The 21,492-nt window shown below is 32.6% G+C and overlaps 1 protein-coding gene across 10 annotated transcripts in view; it reads right to left on the reverse strand.

Moving 5' to 3' along the window:
* The window catches only part of MYO6 (myosin VI), a gene marked incomplete at both ends in the record, with an annotated part of 84,002 nt that overhangs the window by 7,166 nt on the left and 55,344 nt on the right, over window positions 1-21,492 (reverse strand). For 2 of the 10 annotated variants that reach the window (XM_084228597.1, XM_084228601.1), the window contains 9 exons: window positions 1,067-1,093; window positions 3,612-3,743; window positions 4,675-4,778; window positions 13,062-13,222; window positions 13,594-13,672; window positions 14,882-15,090; window positions 16,766-16,916; window positions 17,806-17,896; window positions 19,674-19,803. In XM_084228597.1, the coding sequence (XP_084084723.1) occupies window positions 1,067-1,093; window positions 3,612-3,743; window positions 4,675-4,778; window positions 13,062-13,222; window positions 13,594-13,672; window positions 14,882-15,090; window positions 16,766-16,916; window positions 17,806-17,896; window positions 19,674-19,803 (1,084 nt within the window). Of the gene's footprint in view, window positions 1-1,066; window positions 1,094-3,611; window positions 3,744-4,674; window positions 4,779-7,640; window positions 7,680-10,711; window positions 10,742-11,131; window positions 11,159-13,046; window positions 13,223-13,593; window positions 13,673-14,881; window positions 15,091-16,765; window positions 16,917-17,805; window positions 17,897-19,673; window positions 19,804-21,492 lie in introns of all 10 variants that reach the window. The other 8 variants (XM_084228598.1, XM_084228599.1, XM_084228600.1 and 5 more) reach the window with 8 other exon arrangements.

Below are 21,492 nucleotides of genomic sequence, written 5' to 3' on the forward strand. Positions count from 1 at the left end.
CATTATTTTTTCCTTGTCCTGGATTCTTGGGAGCTTTACTATTATGTGTCTTGCTGTATTTTTCCTTTCGTCGTGGAAGTTTGGTGTTCTTCTTGCTTCTTGTATATCAATTTTCAGCTCCTTCTTCACATTTGGGAAGTTCTCTTCAATTATCTCTTTGAATATTTTCTCTGTTCCTACATCTCTCTCCTCTCCTTCTGGTATTCCTATAACTCTTATATTTCCTTTCCTCATGGAGTCAGATAGTTCCCGAAGTCTTTCTTCGTTCTTTTTCCTTCGTACTTCTCTTTCCTTTTCTGTTTTGGTTCTTTTTATTTCTGTGTCTTCAAGATTACTTATTCGTTCTTCCATTTCATCTATTCTGCTTTCATTGCTTTTCCCAGAATTCTTTAGTTCTTCCATTAATTCTTTGATCTCCTGCATTTCTTTTACTTCCCTCTTTAGGGACTCAATTTCTTTCTTCTGACCATTGTTTTCCCTCTCTAGGGACTCAATTGCATTCTTCTGATCGTTGATTATTTTTCCCTTATCATTGTTTTCCTTTATGACTTCTGTCAGTTTTTTAATCACGGCAATTTTAAATTCTCTTTCTGGAAGGCTCAGAAATTCTTCCAAGTTATTGTCGTTGCAATCTGGGGGCTGGCTTTCTTTTTGTGGTGTGCTTTTTCTCTGGAGAGTTGCTAGGTTGCGTGTGGTTCTTCTCCTCCCTACTGGAAAATTAGACAGTATTTGAAACCAGCACCTAAAGTTAGTCTTTATTCTAAAAGAATAGCTGTTTATTTAGTTTTGCTACAATAAGAATTGTGTATACTCAGTTTAAATGCTAGTTATTGTTTAAAAGGAAGTTACTTGATAAAACAATTAAGTTTTGTTTCTGAATATATATTTTGGAGTCATCCAAATGAAAACATCATCTCAAATTAAATACCTTAGTACAGATAAACCAACATTAATGTACAATTCTACTTAAAATTGTAGCAAAACAATGTTTCATAGAAGTTAGTACTTTATAAAGTATTTTAACCCATCTTCCAGTTAGCTCATGAATTACCACCCATTGACTTACGTGAATTGTTCAAAAATGGTGCAAAATCTGTGAACAAACATTTCATGTTGAAGAAAAGATAAAAATGCCAAAACTATTAAATGATCATTCTTCTAACTTATAAACTTCCCCATCAATGGAGGTGGTGACAAACAAGTAAATACCAAATATTCTCAGAATTACCAACAACTAAATGCTGCTTCAGATTTTTTAAAAAGTTATTTTGATAATGTTTAGGAAATTTTGCTTGAAGAACATATAAAGATGATGTAAATTTTATTTTGGGAATACAGTATTATCCAAACAAAAATCCAACACATGGCTTAATCAGTATTATTGGATCTTTAAATCACTGTAAGAATGTCTGCAATAAAGAAACTGACTTCTAAATTTATTTTAAAAATAATGCATTAAAGACATTGCTATGTTTACATATATTCAGCATATTTTATTTTTTTCAAATTTCTTCAAATTGTCTAAATCTTAAACTCCTGTTATTTTTTTACTTTAGGAACTATGAAATCATAGTACTCTTCAAATTTATTGCTTAACAACTAAGTATTATAAATCTTCACTGGATAATTTTCCTCTGCCCCCAAAATAATTTCTCAATATCTCTTTCTCTAGTTTAGTGTGATGACAGCATGCTGCCCCAGAACAGCACACATGATGGAATTTACCATGAATCTCATAAGAATGTACCATGATTTGTCAATATTACAAGCAATAATATCAGATTATATTTTTGTTAATCATAATCATAAGTTGTCATCATTTTATTTTCCCAAATTAATGAATTATAATTCTTCTAAATATTAGAGTGCACCAGTAGATCCTTTTAAAGACCGATTAGCGGCACTATAAGGAAACCACCTAACACAGAATTGTCTCAACTTATGCATATCACTACCCTTCACCTTTACTATCAACTGTATCCCTGTGTTGGTATGAATTTCATTTGAAGAGACAGAAAGAAACAAGTACTTTTCAGAGAAGAAGTTATATTTTATCCTGAAAATGGCTCATAATCAAATTCTTTGAAGGATACTATACATGGAATATATTTGTATAAAATTCCTAATTTGTTCCTATACCTGCAGGGAACTCTGGTAAATATCCTGTTATTTTCCAGTATTACAAATGGAAATAGCATAATAATCAACAAGGAAAGTCATATACTATTTGCTCTTTTTCTGGCAAAGCTGGGTGAGTGAAGTATCAAATTTTAGTTTAAAAATACAAGAATTTGTATGTTCATTAACAATGAGTGTGCTAAATATTACATTATTAACACCTTTTGTTTTTCAAATTGCAATCATTCAGGATAATGAAAGCCTATCTGCTAAAAGTCATGGTCAGAACACCATGGTTGAAAAACAGTCTCTTGCCATTTTTACAAAACAAAGGAAACTGTAGAAATGTGGTAGATACCATGATTCATAACAGGTAATGGAACCATTCTGTCATCTTCAATTCACAGAGACAAATTTTGAAACCAAAGAAGAAAATCAGTGTTTACAGGGTAGTCCACTTGCCAGTTCTTACTGAGAGATGATCTCTCACTCCCTCTCAGAGTTAAATTCTGACTGATGACACCCTTGAGCAAGCACTAGTGCCAAAGCTCTCTTATCAATAATACTTCCCTCAGTCTATTCTTTGCAAAAACTTAGAAAGCCTAAAATCTCACCATTTAATTGATTTTAACCAAACATTACTTTTATTTACTATTTACTAATTACCAGTACTAAGAAGGTGGTAAGGAAAACAAAATATAACCCAAAGCTCATTTTCTTTCAATTTATATCATACATTGATAAACTATACTAAGAAGTGTTTGGAATATGCCCCTCTTAAAAAGACAGTAAATAGGTTGTCACCCTGACATTAATCAGAATTTAATACATTGTGGCAGTTTAAAAAGTGGCAAGTTGAAAAAAAATGAAATTCCATTACTGTTTTTAAACACTGAAATTACAACTCACTATTGTAGGTATTCTCAGTTAAAGTTAGGACATTCTTTTACTAGGTTCTGTCTTTCCTTCTCTATTTCCCAATTTCTAGTATATAATTTTGCCCTTTGTATAACAAAATAATAAAGTCCATTTTTATTAAAAATATAAAAGCCTGGCATAGTTAAGAATCTGGTCTAACTCAAGGTAATATTTCCTTTATATATTCACTGAATTGCAGACATTGCTTTTTTCATAGCAATTTTTACATTGTCCATGTGATCTTTATCAATGTGTGCACATCTGTGTATGGAAAAAACACGTATTTATAACACTATAATGCAACCTCTTCAGTACCAACAAGAAAGGTCTTACCTCTTGAATTTATTTAAACAAGTAAATTCAATATGTCTTATGAAATATGACTTTAAAGTCGAAGTCAATAAAAATAATGCTACCAAAAACAACTTGTCATGGTTGTGTTAAACAGTCACAGTTCTACAGTAGTTTTATAGTAAAAGAAAATTTGTATTGGACATTTTACCTAAATGTCTCATACATAGTTACATTTACATATATACACTTGGAAACATTCAAAAGTACAAATTTGTTTTTACCATAATCAGTAACAGACTTTGGAGCGCGTTGCTCTGTTTCAGTATTCCTCTTCTTGTTCTTGGATTTCCAAGCATGGTATACTTTTAGTCTCCTATGAAATTCTTCTCTGCAAGCTGCCAGGAGCTCAATATCTATCAATTACACAGAACAAGTCAAAATGGAAAAAAGGAATTAATTAACATACTAATTTAGTTGTCTAGCATAATTATTCTGTATCATAAACATATATATAAAGTTTTCATTTCTGAATGAACACAGTACCAAATCAAAAGCCAGTCAATTATTGATAAAGAATAGTTTATAGTACTATTGTATTTTATATTTACAAAGTATCTTCTTATACATTATTACTATTTTATATCATTTGCTCCACACAAAAAAAACCTGAACTAAATGGACTTTTATTTATGAATAAATTGAATCAGTGAGGTTAAGTCACTTGTCCAAGGTCACAGACCACAATAACAGAAGTGGTACTCAACTGCCAAGTACTCAACTGCCAAGTCATATTTATATGTAATGCATGTTTTATATTAATAATAGATTCCGTAAGGAGGGAAATAACATTGTGAGGAATTCTGTAAAATTATGATACTTTACTTCCTAGTCATAGTGTCCTCAATTCAAACTCTATGATTGAAATAAAAAATTAACTATCTAGGATCCCCTGGATAAAGCATTTTACTCTGTCCTGATGGAAGAAAAATAGCTTTAAAAAGAAAAGATTATATCACCATTGCTTTTTACTTTGCATTCATGATTCTTATATTTTCACATATAGAAAGAATATTATAGAAATTTAACTGTTATGAATAACATTAGAGAGTCAGTCACTAACAGTTAAAACCGCAATTCTGTGTGTTTCTTCTCTGACCCAGGCAAGAAACAGGCAAACTGCATTTAATACCATGTTGTTCCTACAGTTTTGTAATTAAATCAGGTCTTCATTTCAAAGTGAGAATAATATGCCTCTCCCACCAAAATCACATTATAATCCAGATATTTACTTTATTAGTTATCAGCTACAGAGTCCTTTCATTGTTCATCCTCCCATACACTTACCACAAGAAGTGTTGATGGTATCACGTAGTTCTGCATATTTCCATTTGCTAAGATCATGTTTCTTGGTACCAGCAGCTGCCTTGGTGGCTTGAACAGCAGGACCTCTGAAATTATTATATATCTTTGAATATTTAAACTAGAAACACAAATGAAATGTTGACTAAAGTGACAAAAAGTGAGCATTAAGTTTGAGAACAGGAAATAACTACTAGAAAAATACTTAATAACTTCTGTGTCTGACAGATGAGACTGATAATTATGTACTAAAGGATGCCCAGGAAAATGAAAAATGTCCCAGTGTGCTGTCTAACAGCCCTGGGTTTGAAATCAGGACTTTTGATTTCAATATTCTAGTACAATGAACTTGTCCCAGATTTAAGTTTTAATGTTCTAACCTATGAATATACAAACATAAAAAAGTTTTTAAAATACATACATATATGTAATGCATGTATTTATATACACATGTATATATAAAATATATATATTCCTTAAAATTAAAAAGGAAATCCTCGACACACTTGAAAGAGCACTAGAATTAATGGTTGGTTTATGACCCATTAGGCCACTCAAGTGCCACTGCCTACAGACTACTGGATGTTACCAATGGCCATGCCCCAGCCACCCCGACTAGCTCAAAATACCCTGGGTATCAGGGTGTTTAAAGGGTACACAGATAAATGGCCAAGCTGCAAACCACTCATCAGTCATCCAATGTAGCTAACAGAAGCGCTGGAGTCTGGAGACTAATGTGACATTTTGATTTCACCGTTAAAGAACACTTAGAAAAGTTCTGTATGTAGAGAAAACCATGTCTCATATGCAGTAAGCAGTAATGTGACAATAAGTTAGAGGTGTTAGGTTATCAGCCAGATGACAGATTTCAAAGGGTGTAAGTGCTGATTCTTGCCCTGTGTAGTAAGAACATTTGAGTAGAGAAAAAATTTAAGATATTTTTATAAAGAACATTTTATAATTTTTTTATAAAAAGCATAAAAAATGGGATAAATTCAACTTTTTCATATAGTAGAGCTATTTAGGGCTTAAGGCTTGCATCTACATACATAATTAGAAATAACTATGCAACATATAAGGGAACAAATTCTCTTCTGTAGTAATGAGCATATTTTTCAGTGAAAGATAACACTTGCCACACAGCAGACGCTCAGAATAAGCAGCAAGCAGACTTTCAGCACAAAGTAACAGAGAATAATTTAAACACATTGTATTCAAAACATGAAGAGACAATGGCACAAACAATAAAAGAACTAAATATTAAAAATTAGACTATTTAGATTATTGCTTCTCAGGTACCACAGAGGGAATTTCTCCTTTGTCACCTACTACTTGGAAAATATTCCCTCTTGAGGAGGGACGATCACATTTCCAGAGATAATAATAACCCTGGCAAATAGTCAAGACATAGACGCTTACTGAGGTGCTATTGTAAAATGTTTGAAAATATGCATCCTTCTTCCTAAATGAAGGAAATTATTTCATCAATATTAACTTTAACAACAAAATAAATAAGGTACTTGGCCTCTTTAAAAGACCTGTAGGCTTTCATTTTAGAGACTGAAAATAGCATAGTTCATCCTACATACTTACTTTTAGACACATTTATTGTTAGTCACACATAAGTCTGACTAAAGAATAGTGTGTGATTTAGTATTTCCTGCAATTTTGTGGTTAAAATCTGAAATTGCAGAATCTATATTTTTCATAAGTTGTGTGACTGGCAATTTTCCATGTAACTTTTTCTTCTTAATTGCTTTGCTCAAAAAAAAGCAAGCTATGTGTCAGCAAGGTCTATTACCCTTAACAGTAAGTTATGCCTTGACATTTATTCAAATATTTTTTTTCTACATTCCTAAACCAACATTCAATAAACAAGCAAAAAAAAAAATCCTTTTTATTCCCTTTATTCTTTCAAAAGAACAGCTGAAAAATCATTATGGATTTTTTTTCTTTTTGAGAAAGTGAATCTACATAATAAAACAGTTTTCTAGATTATAATATACATGAGCTGTTAATCAATATACATTAGGTTTGTTTTGATAGTTTTAAAAAATAAGCATGAATTCAAGTTATTACTGCTTAAAATATGGCTTTAATATTACTAACTTTTGATTCGTATTACCATAAACAAAAATATTATGCTGAAAAACATATTAAGCATCCTAAAAACTACACAAATGCAATGCATTTAAATATTCTTCTTCCCCCAATCTCTGGAGACATATTTGTATTTTATGTAGATAATAGTAAAAGGTGAAATTTACTGATTATTTAGACTTGTTATAAAGACAATCATGTAAATAATGCAGTTAGGTGGTAGCAAAATGGTCTTAATTTTTAAAAATATTAATTTTAATACTTGCAATTAATTCTGTAATTTCAAAATTGAGAGTTAAAGTGTTATTGATTGATATTCACTTATAAAAGTACTGGACCAGATCCTGCAGCAAGGTTATAAACTTTGATGGCTCCATTTTTACATCATCGGTTGTTAAACTATGGACCACGGTGCAGAGGCCTTCAGAAGGCCACACTCTCACTCTACTTTCCCCTTAACTAAGCACAATGGTTCCCCAGAGGGGGCAGTACTACCCCTAAGGGGAGTTTCAAAATACTCCTCTTGTTCCAATGAGAGGAAGGGTTCCCCCCACCGAGATTGCATTGTGTTTGTGGGGGCCAATGATAAGCATAACAGTATTACCACCAAGTAACAGAAACAACAATAAGGAATAGCACCATCCAAAACGCCAATGGTATTCCCATTTAGAGGAACACTGCTTTTTACGTTTTTTTTATGTAAGGGTGCACTGAGAATGAAGTGACATGTATTGTACAGTAAATTTACCCAGAAAAAGCAGATAATTCAATAACAGGGTCTGGTCCAAATAGTGAAATGTAATTTAAAAATATGATTGAGGTGATAATTCTCCCAATTACACTGCACTAACCTACTCAATAATTCTGATATTTCTTTTGCCATTTGCTCCCTATAAAAAAAATGACAATAAAACATAGTTACAAAACCATAATTATGTAAATTACTTAAAAGATATATAAAAGTTTAATTAAAATTATATTTTCAATAAGGCTGTTGATTTATTAATCATTCATTATTATTTTATTTTGCAAAAGTTTATAACTTTCAAAATAGTCATAATATTAATAAAGGCAAAATTTTTGTTTAAATCCAGTTAGTTACTTGAATACATCTATATTTTTTAGTAGGAACTTTTATTTATTTTTTTAAAGATTTATGTTAGCTATTTATACATACAAGAACTGGGGTGTAGGCCAGAGGTATGGGGGTAAGAGGGTGAGAGGATTCACCAGAGACAGAGTGGGGAGCACAACAGGCAGAATGACTGAAATACACTGCTGAGGAAGCAGTGAGTGAGACAGGAGAGGTCTGCTGTGCCATTTGGGTCAGTTCCCTGGCCGGGGATTAAACTCATGCTGCAGTGGCTGCCCATAGCTATTTAGTGCTGAGACTTAACCCCTTGCACCACCAGGGAGACCTCATAGGAACTTTTAGATAAATTCTCATGAAAGCCATGCTTCTGTGTTATTTTTTATGTATAGAACATTATCAATATGTTATAAGCAAATATAGAAAACTAGGCATGGCATAGATCTATACTCAGATATTTGCAATGGAGTTACTCAGTAAACATTAGACAAGGCATAATGGTGTTAAAGTATCAAAGTTCAAATAACAATCTGATGTAAACACATCAAGCACTATTAAAAATCAGAAGTGTGTGAACTTTCCAAGGACAAATATTTCTAAAGATCAAAACTTACTTTTTCTTTTACCCTGGAAAGTTTAACTTTTCTCAATATTTAATTCTGTGAAATAGAAACATTTCCTTGTGTTTATCAATACCTCATTAACTTTATTACTTTATTTTTCTGTCTTGCTTCCTTCATAATTAGTCACTCATTCTATTCATTGCACTACTGATATCTTCAAAATCTTACAAATCAGTAAAAATCCTAAGAAAATAAGATGGATACATATATTCTTTGGGGCAGTTCCTTAAATGCCTGTCAAGAGCAGAGAGCCTGATTACAAGGAGTGGAGGATTCTTGTACTTGTTTTTCCTTGTACAGAAGACTGCCTAAGATTAGGTATTGACAGAGGTCAGTTCAAGTAAACTCGGTCACAGAAAAAGTAGTCATGCAAAACTGACAATCAAGGACAACAAACACAAAGTACAAATACAAATACAATCTAATAAAAATTCTTTTGAGCAATGCCTTATTTTTTAAAGATTTATTTTATTTATTTATGCATACAAGAACTGGGGTGCTGCCTCTCTCGGACTAGTCAGCCTGTCCTTAGACTAGTGAGAATTTTCTAACTTTCAAACTCAGGATGATTTTGATAAATACTTTAATTCTATTATTATTCCACCTCAAGATTTGTCTTAATATCCAAGAGCATTTCTGTTTTTACCATGTTATTTTTTTCTCCTCAAGCTTCCTCCATTTCTTTTCCCACAGCAGGTTTCAAAGGAATTCATGGCCTTTCAAAGCTCTTTACTACATGGTCTGTTGATCACAGAGAGATTTCTCTGTGTGACCCAGAACTACACTGAATGCAATCCCTACTGATTCAACACCTCACTTGACTTGGTTACTGCTCTAGGAGTGATATCAAATGTGCTAAATGGGTATGGTTTCTGAATCCAAGTGCCTTTTCCTTCTAATTTTACCAAAATATATACAGGTGCTCACAATTTCACCTTTGATGCCTCATATATTACAGGGGTTATATAACACAACATTTCTAATAGCAACAGCACCCACTCAAAATTTTCAAAATTTCCTGTGCATTGTAATAACAATGATGTAAGAATGTACTGCTGATACTTGAGGAGGAGAGGAATGGGGGATGCCAAATGCCCTGCACAAGAAAGAACAGCCCTAAGTCCTATGCAGATTTAACAGAGCCACCAGAGACAATTGGTGAGATGAATATATAAATGCTTTACCTTTTACATTTTTTGCAAGATTTTAATATTCACAGAATATGACTAGCAGATAGCTTCAATATTCTAGGAATACGACTATTATATAGTTGAAAGGAGATCATACTTAATTTTGTTCTGAACTTTACAAAGGATTGTTCACAATTTTTTTGGCATTGAATTGACTGATACAACATTCTTATACCAATTTGTACATCTAGTTGTCACATTCACAGTGATTCTAAGTATGAGTAAAAATATGAGCACTTGATTGTTTTCCTCTCATTGCATGCAAGTACTTTCTTCTTAAAGTACATTGTTTCATTACAAATTACTATGTTTTTATTTCTCTTTTACATGCATTGTTTTAGGATAATTATTTATGTACATTGATCATTCATAAAGTTTGTTACTGATATTGAGGTATGACAGAATTGAGAACCATCACTATAAAGGTTACAGTTGGGGTGCTTAAAGTTGTTAAAATCACGTTTTATATATATTCCAAAATTTTTATACTATATATAATATCTATTCATATATATAACTCAAATGTTACTTAGATCCTCTGGTGGTGGGGGGGGGGGATGTTCACAACAAAAATATGTGTAAGCAACCAAAATTAGCAATCCATCTATAACTTCAAATTATGAGCTATTTTATATATTACAATATACTCATATATATTGAAAACTAAACTATCTGCTATGACTCAAATAATTTTAATATTTCATTTGCGCATTTATATCTCTACATCTGTTTTTATAAATATGTAGCAGTTATTAAAAATATAAAACAGGAGTTAAAGTTAGTCAGAAAACAAATGATTAACTACTGTGAATGGGTATCAAACTTGAATACTAAACATTTTCCAAGCCAAAAAAAAAAGAAGGGAGAAAGGATAATGAGTTAGCTTATTCTCTTAAATAAAGGGAAATAATGTAAAATTTACTTTAGTGAGGAAATTATTTTTCCTAAAAGTATTTACAATCTATTACAAAAGAAGTTACATGACTAAACTTAGTTTTTTAAAAAGGAAAATGACATACGGTGTCATTTTGGGTCTTGCTCCATCAATTCTGTAAAAAGAATATAGTTTAGTTAATATCAGAACCAATTCTGATTTTGAAAATCAGAATTTGTGCTTCAATGACTTCAATCATAGATTTGAAAAAATATTACTTTTATTTAATACATATGTATGAGATCATTTAGAATTTTAATGGTTATAAATCTTCATTAAAATTATTAGAAAAGAATTAAAAGTAGTCAATGAAAATTAAAGAGACAACATTACATCTAGATAGAAAATCCATGCACTGTGAGGCTTGCTTCTTTATTTTTAAGTTGAATCTGGATAGTATTTAATAATTTTAGATAATATGAAATCATCACTTTGCATCAAGGATCATATGTGTAACTGATTGATTTTTTAAAAACATATCACATATATGGAAAGCAATTCTTACGTAGTAACTACCGGATGGGAATCCAAGCTGGAAAAGTAACTTGAAGTTATTTATTGCAGCAGAACCTATCTACATATATTTTTAATGCATCACAGAAGTCAAGAATAATATTTACATGCTATGTAGTAAAAGGTTAATACAGAGCTCTTACTCATAAGCTTCTTAAAAAGAATTCAGAGCTAACAAAGGGAAACCAAACAAGCAAAAAAAAATAAATTTAGTTATAGCCCATGGAATAAGATAAAATTATCAAACATGAAAAATCTGTACAGATCATTACCCATAATGAAGTGCTAATGATTATACTGCAGAGTACAAAAAACCAGGAGGTTCATAGGAGTTGCTTATAAGGACCTTAAGGCTAAGTAAATTTTCCTGGAAGTGGCCTGAAGAAAAGGATTTAACTTAATCACAGGTAACTTATCACTTATGTTAAAGGTCCTAAATGGTCCACTCTTTCTTTGAGACCACTCATTTTGGAAGAAGTGTGGCTTCTAAAAACAGGAAGGAGTTCACATATAAGCTAGCATCATCTATAGCATATGGAATGACACTGAATATAGCTTAAAATTTTAAATACTTGAACATAAAGTATGACCACAAATATCAAGAACGACTCCACTTATGAGTCCCTTCAACATAAACTTCAACCATAATAAATTTAGGCTTGTTAACTGAAATACTTGCTCGGGGACCTTAGGGAGAGCAGCTGGAGGAGCCTGGTTTAAGACTGTGGTCCTGCAACTATTCAGTTATACACAAAGGTCTCCAACCAGTCCAACATAATACAGGGGGAAGAAACAAAATAGTAACTAGACTGAATTTGCAGTTACAAAAATCCACAGCTGGGTGAAAATATTTCAACTATAGAGAAATGTTAACTGAGAGTCCAAATACTAGACTAAAAACTCAAGGACTTAACAATTACTATAAGAGCTTGTGTTTGATAGGTCTACTCAATTATTGAAATATATTTTCATGTATAACTCAGATACCAGAACTCCCCAATATAACCACTAGACAAAAGTGTAAAGGCCACTTAAGATACCCTTTTCTCCCTCTTTGTTTTCAGGTAAATAAAAATCACCACCATGCAATTTGAACCAGGTTTTCTTTCTTTGCAAGGAAATAGTGACATCTAGTGGTTGCGCCTGAATTATATTTGGCTGTAAACAGTGCTATGAGATTGTGAAAAGCATGGCTACACATATCTGTATCTATCTCCCAATATGTATGCACATACATACGTATGTATGAGGGAACCCCACACACATACCAGTTTTGGTATATTTTTACAAATAAGTCCTAGAATAACTAATAGTTCTACTGTCTAAATTTTTTTAAATGAATCTGTTCTAGTAAAACCTTCCTGCAACTGTTAATACAAATGTCTGTATTTCTCTATATCCAACAATATATATTATAGATTAACCTTCCTTCTTGGAAAAAGGAAATCCATTCATTCTGAAATACGTGGGGATGGAAATGGGGGGAGGGGTGGAGGTATCTGGATATATTTTTTATTTAAATAATAAATCTCAATCTCAAAAACATTAAAGTAGATGATAACAAAGTCACTGATGTCTATGTAAGTATTTAAATCACAGATATTTAGAATTAGGTATCTACTTTTTACACAAAACTGAAATTCATAGTAAAAGTTGAGATGTTTTAAAGTTTAACAAAGTATTCATGAACTGAAAGAACAGTTTTATTTTTCAATAGTTTAACAACTGGAGGAAATCAACTGTTTCATTCACTTGGGTATAAAAGTAGATAGAAAAACTTTTAATAATTTTTATATTTTTACTTAAAAAATATCAGGACCTGAGAAATACAATTTCCCCCTATTCCCGTCATGCAGAAATGAGAAGCCAAGAGGTAAAGAAAGTGAAGGAAAGGCACTACAGCCCACCCAGCAGTCCAGTACCTCCGGAGTGTTGAGTCAGTCTGGGTCTCGTCGCTGATGAGCTCGGATTCACTCTGGGCGATGCGCAGGGCCAGCTCCCGGTCACGGCGCTCCTGCTCCAGAACTGCTTGCTGCTGTGATTCTTCCTCCCGCTGACGGGCCAGCTGTGCCTCCACCTCAGCCTACCCAGGATAAAAGTCATTTTACCAGAGCCTGGCACTGCTTTGTATGCCCTAACATGTGTTTATTAAATAATTTCATGCTTACAACTATCATTTATTTTCATTCTACAGTTGGAAAATAAAAGTCTTTATCACTCAATATGGCTTGTGTGATGCCCCATCCTCTGGCAGTGACAGAGCCTGGATTTAAGCTCAAATTCTCTCCCCCAAACCAATTCAGAACTTCAGAAACTGTCTTTCATACCTGGGATAAATCAGTGACAACTTATCTAAAAACTGTGATCTTGTTTTTTCTTCTTTGGTTTTATAACTTTGTAGGTTCTATCAATATTTTAACAGAAATTCTTTCTGATTGTCGATTAAGTACACACCTGAATACGTTTTTCATCATCTTCCCTTTTCTTCCTCTCTTCTTCTTCTTGTTTTCTCTTTGCTTCCATCTCAAGTTTCCTAACAAAAAAATAGAAAATTATTCAGTATGTAGTAGTAAATAAGGACTACCTCATAGGAAGCAAATTCAATATTAATAAACAAGGTTTAATTCAAGAAGATATAACAGTCTTGGACATATTTACTTAGATTACAGTGTAAAAATATATAGGCTTACAATTGGCAGAATTAAGCAAAGAAATGAGGAAATCAATGACTGAAACTATAGATTTAATTAAGACACTTTAGTTAATAATAATAAAGAAACTAAACAATGAAAGGAACTTGAGGGGTTTAGGCTAAGTGAAATAAATCAGAGAGAAAGACAAATACCATATGATTTCACACATTTGGAATATAAAGAAACAAAGCAGATGAACAAACAAGACAAAACAGAACAAAACAAATATTTAGACTTTGACAATAGAATGATGGTTGCCAGAGGGGTAGAAGGTGCAGAGTGGGTGGAGGCATAGGTAGAAGGGGATAATTTTATAATGATGGATGGTGGCTAGACCTTTGGTGAGGTATAATAATAGATTTTTCAAGGTGTGCAGATATACCTCTGAACCTTACAGTTTTGTAAACTAGAATTACCTTAATTAAAAAGAAAGATGGAAGAAAGGAAAGAAGGGAGGAAGACAGGGAGGGAGACATAGGTTAAAGAATGGAGACTCAAATTAACCCCTGGCTGTACACATTATCAACTTATTTTGGAAAAAAAAAAAATTAAACACCACTGACCATAATTCTCCTGAAATAAAACAACTACATTCTATAACCTTTAACATCCCCAGACTAACATGGTTATAAAGTTTACTTCCAAGGTCCATATTACGTGTGCCTCCTTCCACTCCTCCAATTAAACAACTCTCATACTCCTGCCTACCCCATCATGGCAATCTCCCAACGGTTATCAGTTATGAAATTGCAGAAATTAGAAATACCTCTTTTCTAGCTTATACAATAAACACAGGTTTTAACTTTAAAAAGAAGTGAAGAACACTTCAGGTGTAAGAAACTAACAAAAATTCAGATTATAGTCAAAATTATTTCATACGACCATTATTATAAAATGTGCTCATTTTTCACACTTTCAAACTTATTCTAAAATTAGTATTTTAAACTAAGGATGAGTTTTTAAAACAAGAATATTCATTAATCACTATAAAAACCAAGAATTTACTATTATGTTAGCTTCTAATTCAAAACAAAATATAAATGTCTCACATCCGCCTTTCCTCCTCTTCCTTTCTTCGGCGTTTTTCATCTTCCTCACGTCTTTTTCTTTCTTTTTCCATTTCTTCTTGAATACGCCTCAGTCTTTCTGCTTCTTCTTCCTGCTGTTTCTTTTTCTGTAACGCACTGAGGAGCTCCTCGGAGCTCTTAACTAGTGCATCGTATTCTTTCTGTATTTGTTCCCTTGTCATCATAGTGGACTTAAAGAAAACCAAATAATAAACATGCATTTTAAAAAGTTATCTCTTCAATCTCTTCAAATTGCCTAATAATTTGATGTATGGAACACTACTGAATTTATCAAAGGATATAATGGGGACAAGAAAACATATTGTAGTTAAAAATTATTTTTTAAGGAATGATACACTAATTCTGTCAGTTTAACACTCTTTATTAATAACATTCAAATAGTACCCTAAGGAAAATTTAAGAAAATACTTGATACATCCAAAATTGTTGAGTGATTTGCCTAAGTAAGTCTTCAAGCAATGTAGCGGAGTTGGATTTAACTGATAATAATACCATATAAATAGAGATGGCTCTAGACAGATTTGTAAAATCAGCTAAGTTTATCCAAAGTATTTTCTCTCTTTTCCTGAGCTTTCTCAGGAAAAGCTGAAATACACTGCTGAGGGGAGCAGTGGGCGAGATAGGAGAGATCTGCGCCATGTGGATAGCTCCCTGGCTGGGGATCTTCTACTTCCAACCTTCCAAAACCAAGATATACCAGTCTACATAAAATATCTGAGAAAGTATGATAAAAAGCTCACATATCCCACATAGTTACAGTGACCTATGAAACCAGATATAAAAACATAAAGACCTTAGTATATAACTGAGAAAAAGATAAGAAAAGATAAATATAATAATTAATAAATAAACAGGTTAAAAGAAAGCTTTGATTCTACTGGTAGTAAAATAAATGAAAATTAAGACATAAAAGGTTCCCTGTTTTTTCCTACAAAATTTGGGTGGGGAGGGTGGGATTAATTGCTATTTTAATAGCAGTTAAGTCAATTATGATATAGCCAATATGAAAAAAATGTAATAACATGGACAAGGAATATAACATAATGGCAGGGACTCAAAATTAAATGTATAAGAACTATGCAAAAATAGATGCAGGGAAAATAAGACTAGAACAAAAGACAGGAAGAGTAATATACAACAGCATAATAGGTTAGTGTGGGGGAATGAATTTTTTGATAGTTTTCTACAAAATTTTCTTCAGTAATATTACATTACTTTTATAATGTAAAAGTTAGTTTTATCAAGTAGAAAACATGAAACAAAATAACTTACATTTAGCCTCTCTCAGTAATGATTGTGCAAAAGTTTATCATAGTGTGTGGGGGTGGGGGGGATCTTCCCTTATAACAGAAGGAACTGCATTAAAATTTTCTTCTTCTTCACCTTCTTGTTAAGAACATTTTCAGGGCCTCCCTGGTGGCGCAATGGGTTAAGACACAACCTATGAAGCTATCTGCAGCCACTGCAGCATGAGTTCGATCCCCAGCCAGGGAGCTATCCACATGGCGCAGCAGACCTCTCCTGTCTTGCCCACTGCTCCCCTCAGCAGTGTCTTTCAGTCAGTCTGCCTGTTCTGCTTCCCACTCTGTCTCTAGTGAATCCTCTCACCCCTCACACCTCTGACCTGTACCCCAGATCTTGTATGTATAAATAAATAAATAAATCTTTAAAAAAAAGAACATTTTCAAACACAGATTATAATGAACATCCTTACCGTCAATGAGACTCAATATTTGTGACATTTTACCTTTTAAACATTGACATTGTAAGTATAATTTCAATATCAATAACAAAGATATTAAATTATAAAAGAATGTCAAAGGCATTTGGGTTAAAATTACGTACCTTAATTTTGGCCATTAAAGCATCAATTGAAATTTCAAGGTTCTTGACCTGTTTATTCACCTCTGGTTTTCCATCTTTCAGTGCACTTACTACTTCGTTAAATTTATCCAGTCGCTTTTTCAATGTGCCCACCTTAACCAGACCATCAATGCTGTAGAGACAATATTTCATCACTTTAATATCACTATTTAATGCTATAAGTAGAATTTTCATTTTAATAAAATGGAAATTTTATTACATATTACTAAAAGGGATATTTTATTTGTTTTCATTTTATTCAGTGTTCTCTTTCAGGTCTCTTGTTAAGGGTAAAAAAGAAATAATCAAATATGGATGTGAATGACACTGATATCTGTCAATAGGATTTAAGTATTTTATATTTACATTAAGACTTAAAATTATAGTATAACTTAAATGACTTAATTTCTTTGGAAAAGTGTTAAAGAACAATAGCTATTCACACCTCCAAGTTCAAAACACCCAAATTAAAAATGAAAGTCTCAAACAGTAAGAAATAAAGACTATATTTACAGTGTGATGGTGTTTTCAAAAGATAATCTCAAAAATTATGCTCTTTAAACTTTGAAATTTTTAAAAAAACAATGTCAACATTTATCAAGAAACACAAGTGACTAAAATAATTAGAATAAAAGCACTGCTTTCAACCACCTATTTAAAGCTTTCATATTTTTTACATATTTGGAAATGCTCACATCCTTTTGTCAAATGAAGTAATGAATTAATGAATTAATGAACCAATGAATTCGTTAATAATTAAGTTTTACTGAAGTAACATTGTTTTATATTACTGTATGTGATTCAGAGGTACAGGTTCACACCTCTTCAGATGCATTATCACCACACCTCCGTCACTAAAACACAGTGATAGTCCTCCACTGCTGATTTTAAACAGACAAAGCATAGTAGACTAGTATCTTTTTATAAATAACATGAGAAAGGGGAAAACTGTGAATATCCAAACTGTGTTTCATTATGACTTTATAGGATTTATAGGATTCTTTAGGTATTGTTCATCTTACCGAGGTTTGTGTCTCCTTTTGCAAAGCCACATTCGAATGGTTTTTTGCATTTTAATGCAGGCTTCAGCTCTGTATTTTATTTTGTTCTTCACTAAGGACATAAGGACAGAAAATTACTGTTTAATCATAATTTTTTTAAATGACTCATTTCCACACAGCATCCTTCAAAATACATGAAATCTTGATGAATGCATTATACCAGACATCAAAATCAGCCAAGTTTAACATTTCTTTAATTCCTTATACTTCTTAAAATAAAAAATATAGCATGCATATGGGTAGGTTTTTCTATTTAAATACATTATTTCCTTATTATGCTACACTATTGCTTCCCAAACTGTCCTTGGCAATACTGGTCTATAAAATGTTAACAGGTGTGTCTTGAAAAAAGGATTCAGCTATCAAATGAACTTAGGAAATGCTATATGCTATACCTCCCCTGGAGTTTCACAATGAACATTCCTCTGACAGTTGCACAGTAAAGGTATGTATTTGACTTCAGTTACCCAGAATGATCTAAACAGTCCTTGACTGATCTGACCTTGAAATTTTTTTCAGTGTCCCTATTAAACACCCTGCAAAAAATTCCATCTGGTTATTGACTTCAGCACCACTGTATAATACAGTCAAATGGATGGGACAGTACAGATAATTTTAATATAATGTGCTTCCCATTATAATGTACAAAGCTGAAAGCATGTACCAGACTGACAAATAGGTTTATATAAGTAATGGAAAATGATGGGAAAAGAGCTCCTGCTATCTTTTTTCTTTATTATAGTTTTCCTTTTATCTGTATTTACAACTGTCTATCAAGACCTCAGTAATAATTTTTGTTTGCATTGTTGCTTTTCATGACATCAAAGGAATTAAGTTTTTCTATTAATAAGTAACAATTTACAGAATCCTTTTCATGTGTCTAGCACTGTTTCACATACTCTGAGATTATGAGGGGGCATATAAATTTAATCAAGTTACTGAAAATAGTTCCTTATAATTAAAAGTTTGCCACAGACTCCCATGTGAACATATTGTGCCCCTCCTCCCCTTATTGTGAGTCAGAGATAAGCAGTTGCTACACCTGGTAGAAACAGAAGAAAGCAGCTCAGTTTAGTTTATGCCAGCAAACAGGGTCTTAAAGGGCACAGGTAGGAGAAAAGGCTGAAACAGAAGCTGAAGTCCCATTTTACAGGGCTTTGGAAAACAGTTTCAAAGTTTAAACTGACTTACATTAAAGGAGAACCTTAATAAAAGACTTTTAGTTTAGGGAGAGATCTCTGAGAAGATTACTCTGAGAAGTTAGGAAAACAGTATGAGAATTACTGAAGTAATTATGCAAGTGGGATGAGGTGCTCCACTAATGCATTAGCAAGAAAGAGGAAAGAATGCACACTATTTGGAAGAGATATCAACACTATTTGTTGACTGACAAGATCTCTGGAATCAGGAAGATAATCACAACCTTCAAATTTTTCAAATGTGTGCTGGTAATGCGAGGTGGAAAAAGAAAAGTTCCAGCCTAATTCTGAGAGATTGGGAGGATGGCTGTAAGGGGGTGCATAGGGAGAGAGGGAGAGATGGTGAGCTTTGTTTAGGACATGATGTAATTAATTCTCCTATAACACATTCAGAGAAAAAAAGTATCATACACACGTGCGCACACACACACATACACACACACACCAGAAAGTCCACAAATACCATCATATACTACGTGTGAGGTATTACTTGAGGAATCAGAAACACCGCATGAACAAGAGCCACAGTCCCTGCTGTCCAGCACTCACCACTGAGACAAGTTCATAAGATTCCACAAACCAATACATTTCCAAAATAACAACAGTTCTTGGTGTGAAGGAAACACCTACATTTGATGACTGAGAGTGAGCACCACTGAACCTTCTTCCAGCGACTGCAGATAAGCCAGTGATTGACTCTTTTAACCAGTGTTGCTAAATGGTCAGGGTCTGACTTCATAATCTGATCAAATTCTGCAAACTAAAAAATAAAATGGCATTAGAAATCAAAAGATAAAAATGTTTCAACATACAGAGACATGAAATAACTGGAACTCAAATCCAAAATCTAATTTTCTGGAAACAGTCACAAGCCAATTACATAAACATGTTACACAGACATGTCTCAGTGAAGTACACACAAATCCAAACACACTTGGTGGTATTTTGCTGCCTTTCTCTTCTTTCCTCTAGGTCTTTGGATTGGGGGAGGAAGGGATAAATGGAGGTTACCCATTTCTAATTAGTAGATTCAGTAACAAAAATAGAAAAAGAAACCTAAATGACAATTACAGATGGCAAACAGTTTACTGAGAAAAGAATGGGGAAAATTGCTACTATATCTCTTGAGTGGATTATCCACATTTCCAGATATTTGTATGCAGCTGCTGACAAGAGAAGGTGAGCTATGTAAGATCACCAGTACTTTTCTCTCCCTCAACCTTCACTCCTAACTTGGTCAAAGATAGAAATTGCTAAAAGCAGATAGACAAGTAAAACAGCTATTTACTAATAAATACAATGCATTATTTCCATAATTTAATAACAAATTACATTAATTACTTCTATTTTACCATATATTCCTATCCCACAACAACATATTGATGATGTCACATCATATCAATATAGCTTATTATCAAAACTCAAAAAAAAAAAAAAAATTTAAGGATGTCTGGGGCCTCCCCCGGTGGTGCAGAGGTTGAGCGCTGGGTTGCGAGGCTGCCCGCAGCCTCTGAAGTGCCAGTTCGATCCCCGGCCACCGGTGAGGTCCCACAAAATAAAAAAAAAAAAAAAAAAAATTTAAGGATGTCTGAAAATCTGCCTGTGTTTGTACTAGTGGATCTTTCTGGAGGTAAACAAAATCAAGAGCTTTTTCTAATAGGTTATTCATTCTAAAATAATTACTATAGCCCTAAAGTAGAATTTATTATAAACTGTTGAGTTTACAATAAATATGTTATAAACTCAACAGTTTATAATAAATATGTTTGATAATAGCTAAGTCAAATATGACTATTTATATATTAACTCTCAATCTTTTTCTCTTATAGGAAATCATATGGGCCCTCTAAAGCAAAAATATTAACAAAGAAGTACATATATTAGCTATACACACATTTTACCTTATGCCCAAAAACATGAAATCAGATTTATTTATTATGATTAATTTAACTGTCAAGGCATTAAAGACTTATTTCCAACTTTGCTAAATCACACAAATATGTTTGACTATTATATAGAAACAACTGATTAAAATTATGAGGATGCAATTACTCAGTCAATATTTGAAAAGTACAAATGGTAAAAATATTATTAACACTATAAATAGCACTGGGTAGTTCTGTATTATATAATTTTGTTATGAAATATTCTATAACTCAATCTTGTAATCTGGTACAAGAAGCTATAAATATTAAAATTAGTGTTTGACAGTAATCATGTCTTCAGTTCTCCAATCCAATTTTCTATACCATAATCATCTACTATAGTAAAACTTGCTGTCTCAATGAAGATTCAAAAGTACTATGAAATTTGTAATTACTGAAGACAGAATTAATGTTGTAGAAATGCTTTCAACTTGCCTAAAACAGAAGTATTTTTTGCTGAACACTTATATAATGAAAAATGTAATTAAACAATATACTGTCACCAACATTTCCAAAGCTGAATT

Source organism: Talpa europaea (genome assembly GCF_964194135.1).
Source record: "Talpa europaea genome assembly, chromosome: 2".
Classification (NCBI taxonomy): domain Eukaryota; kingdom Metazoa; phylum Chordata; class Mammalia; order Eulipotyphla; family Talpidae; genus Talpa; species Talpa europaea.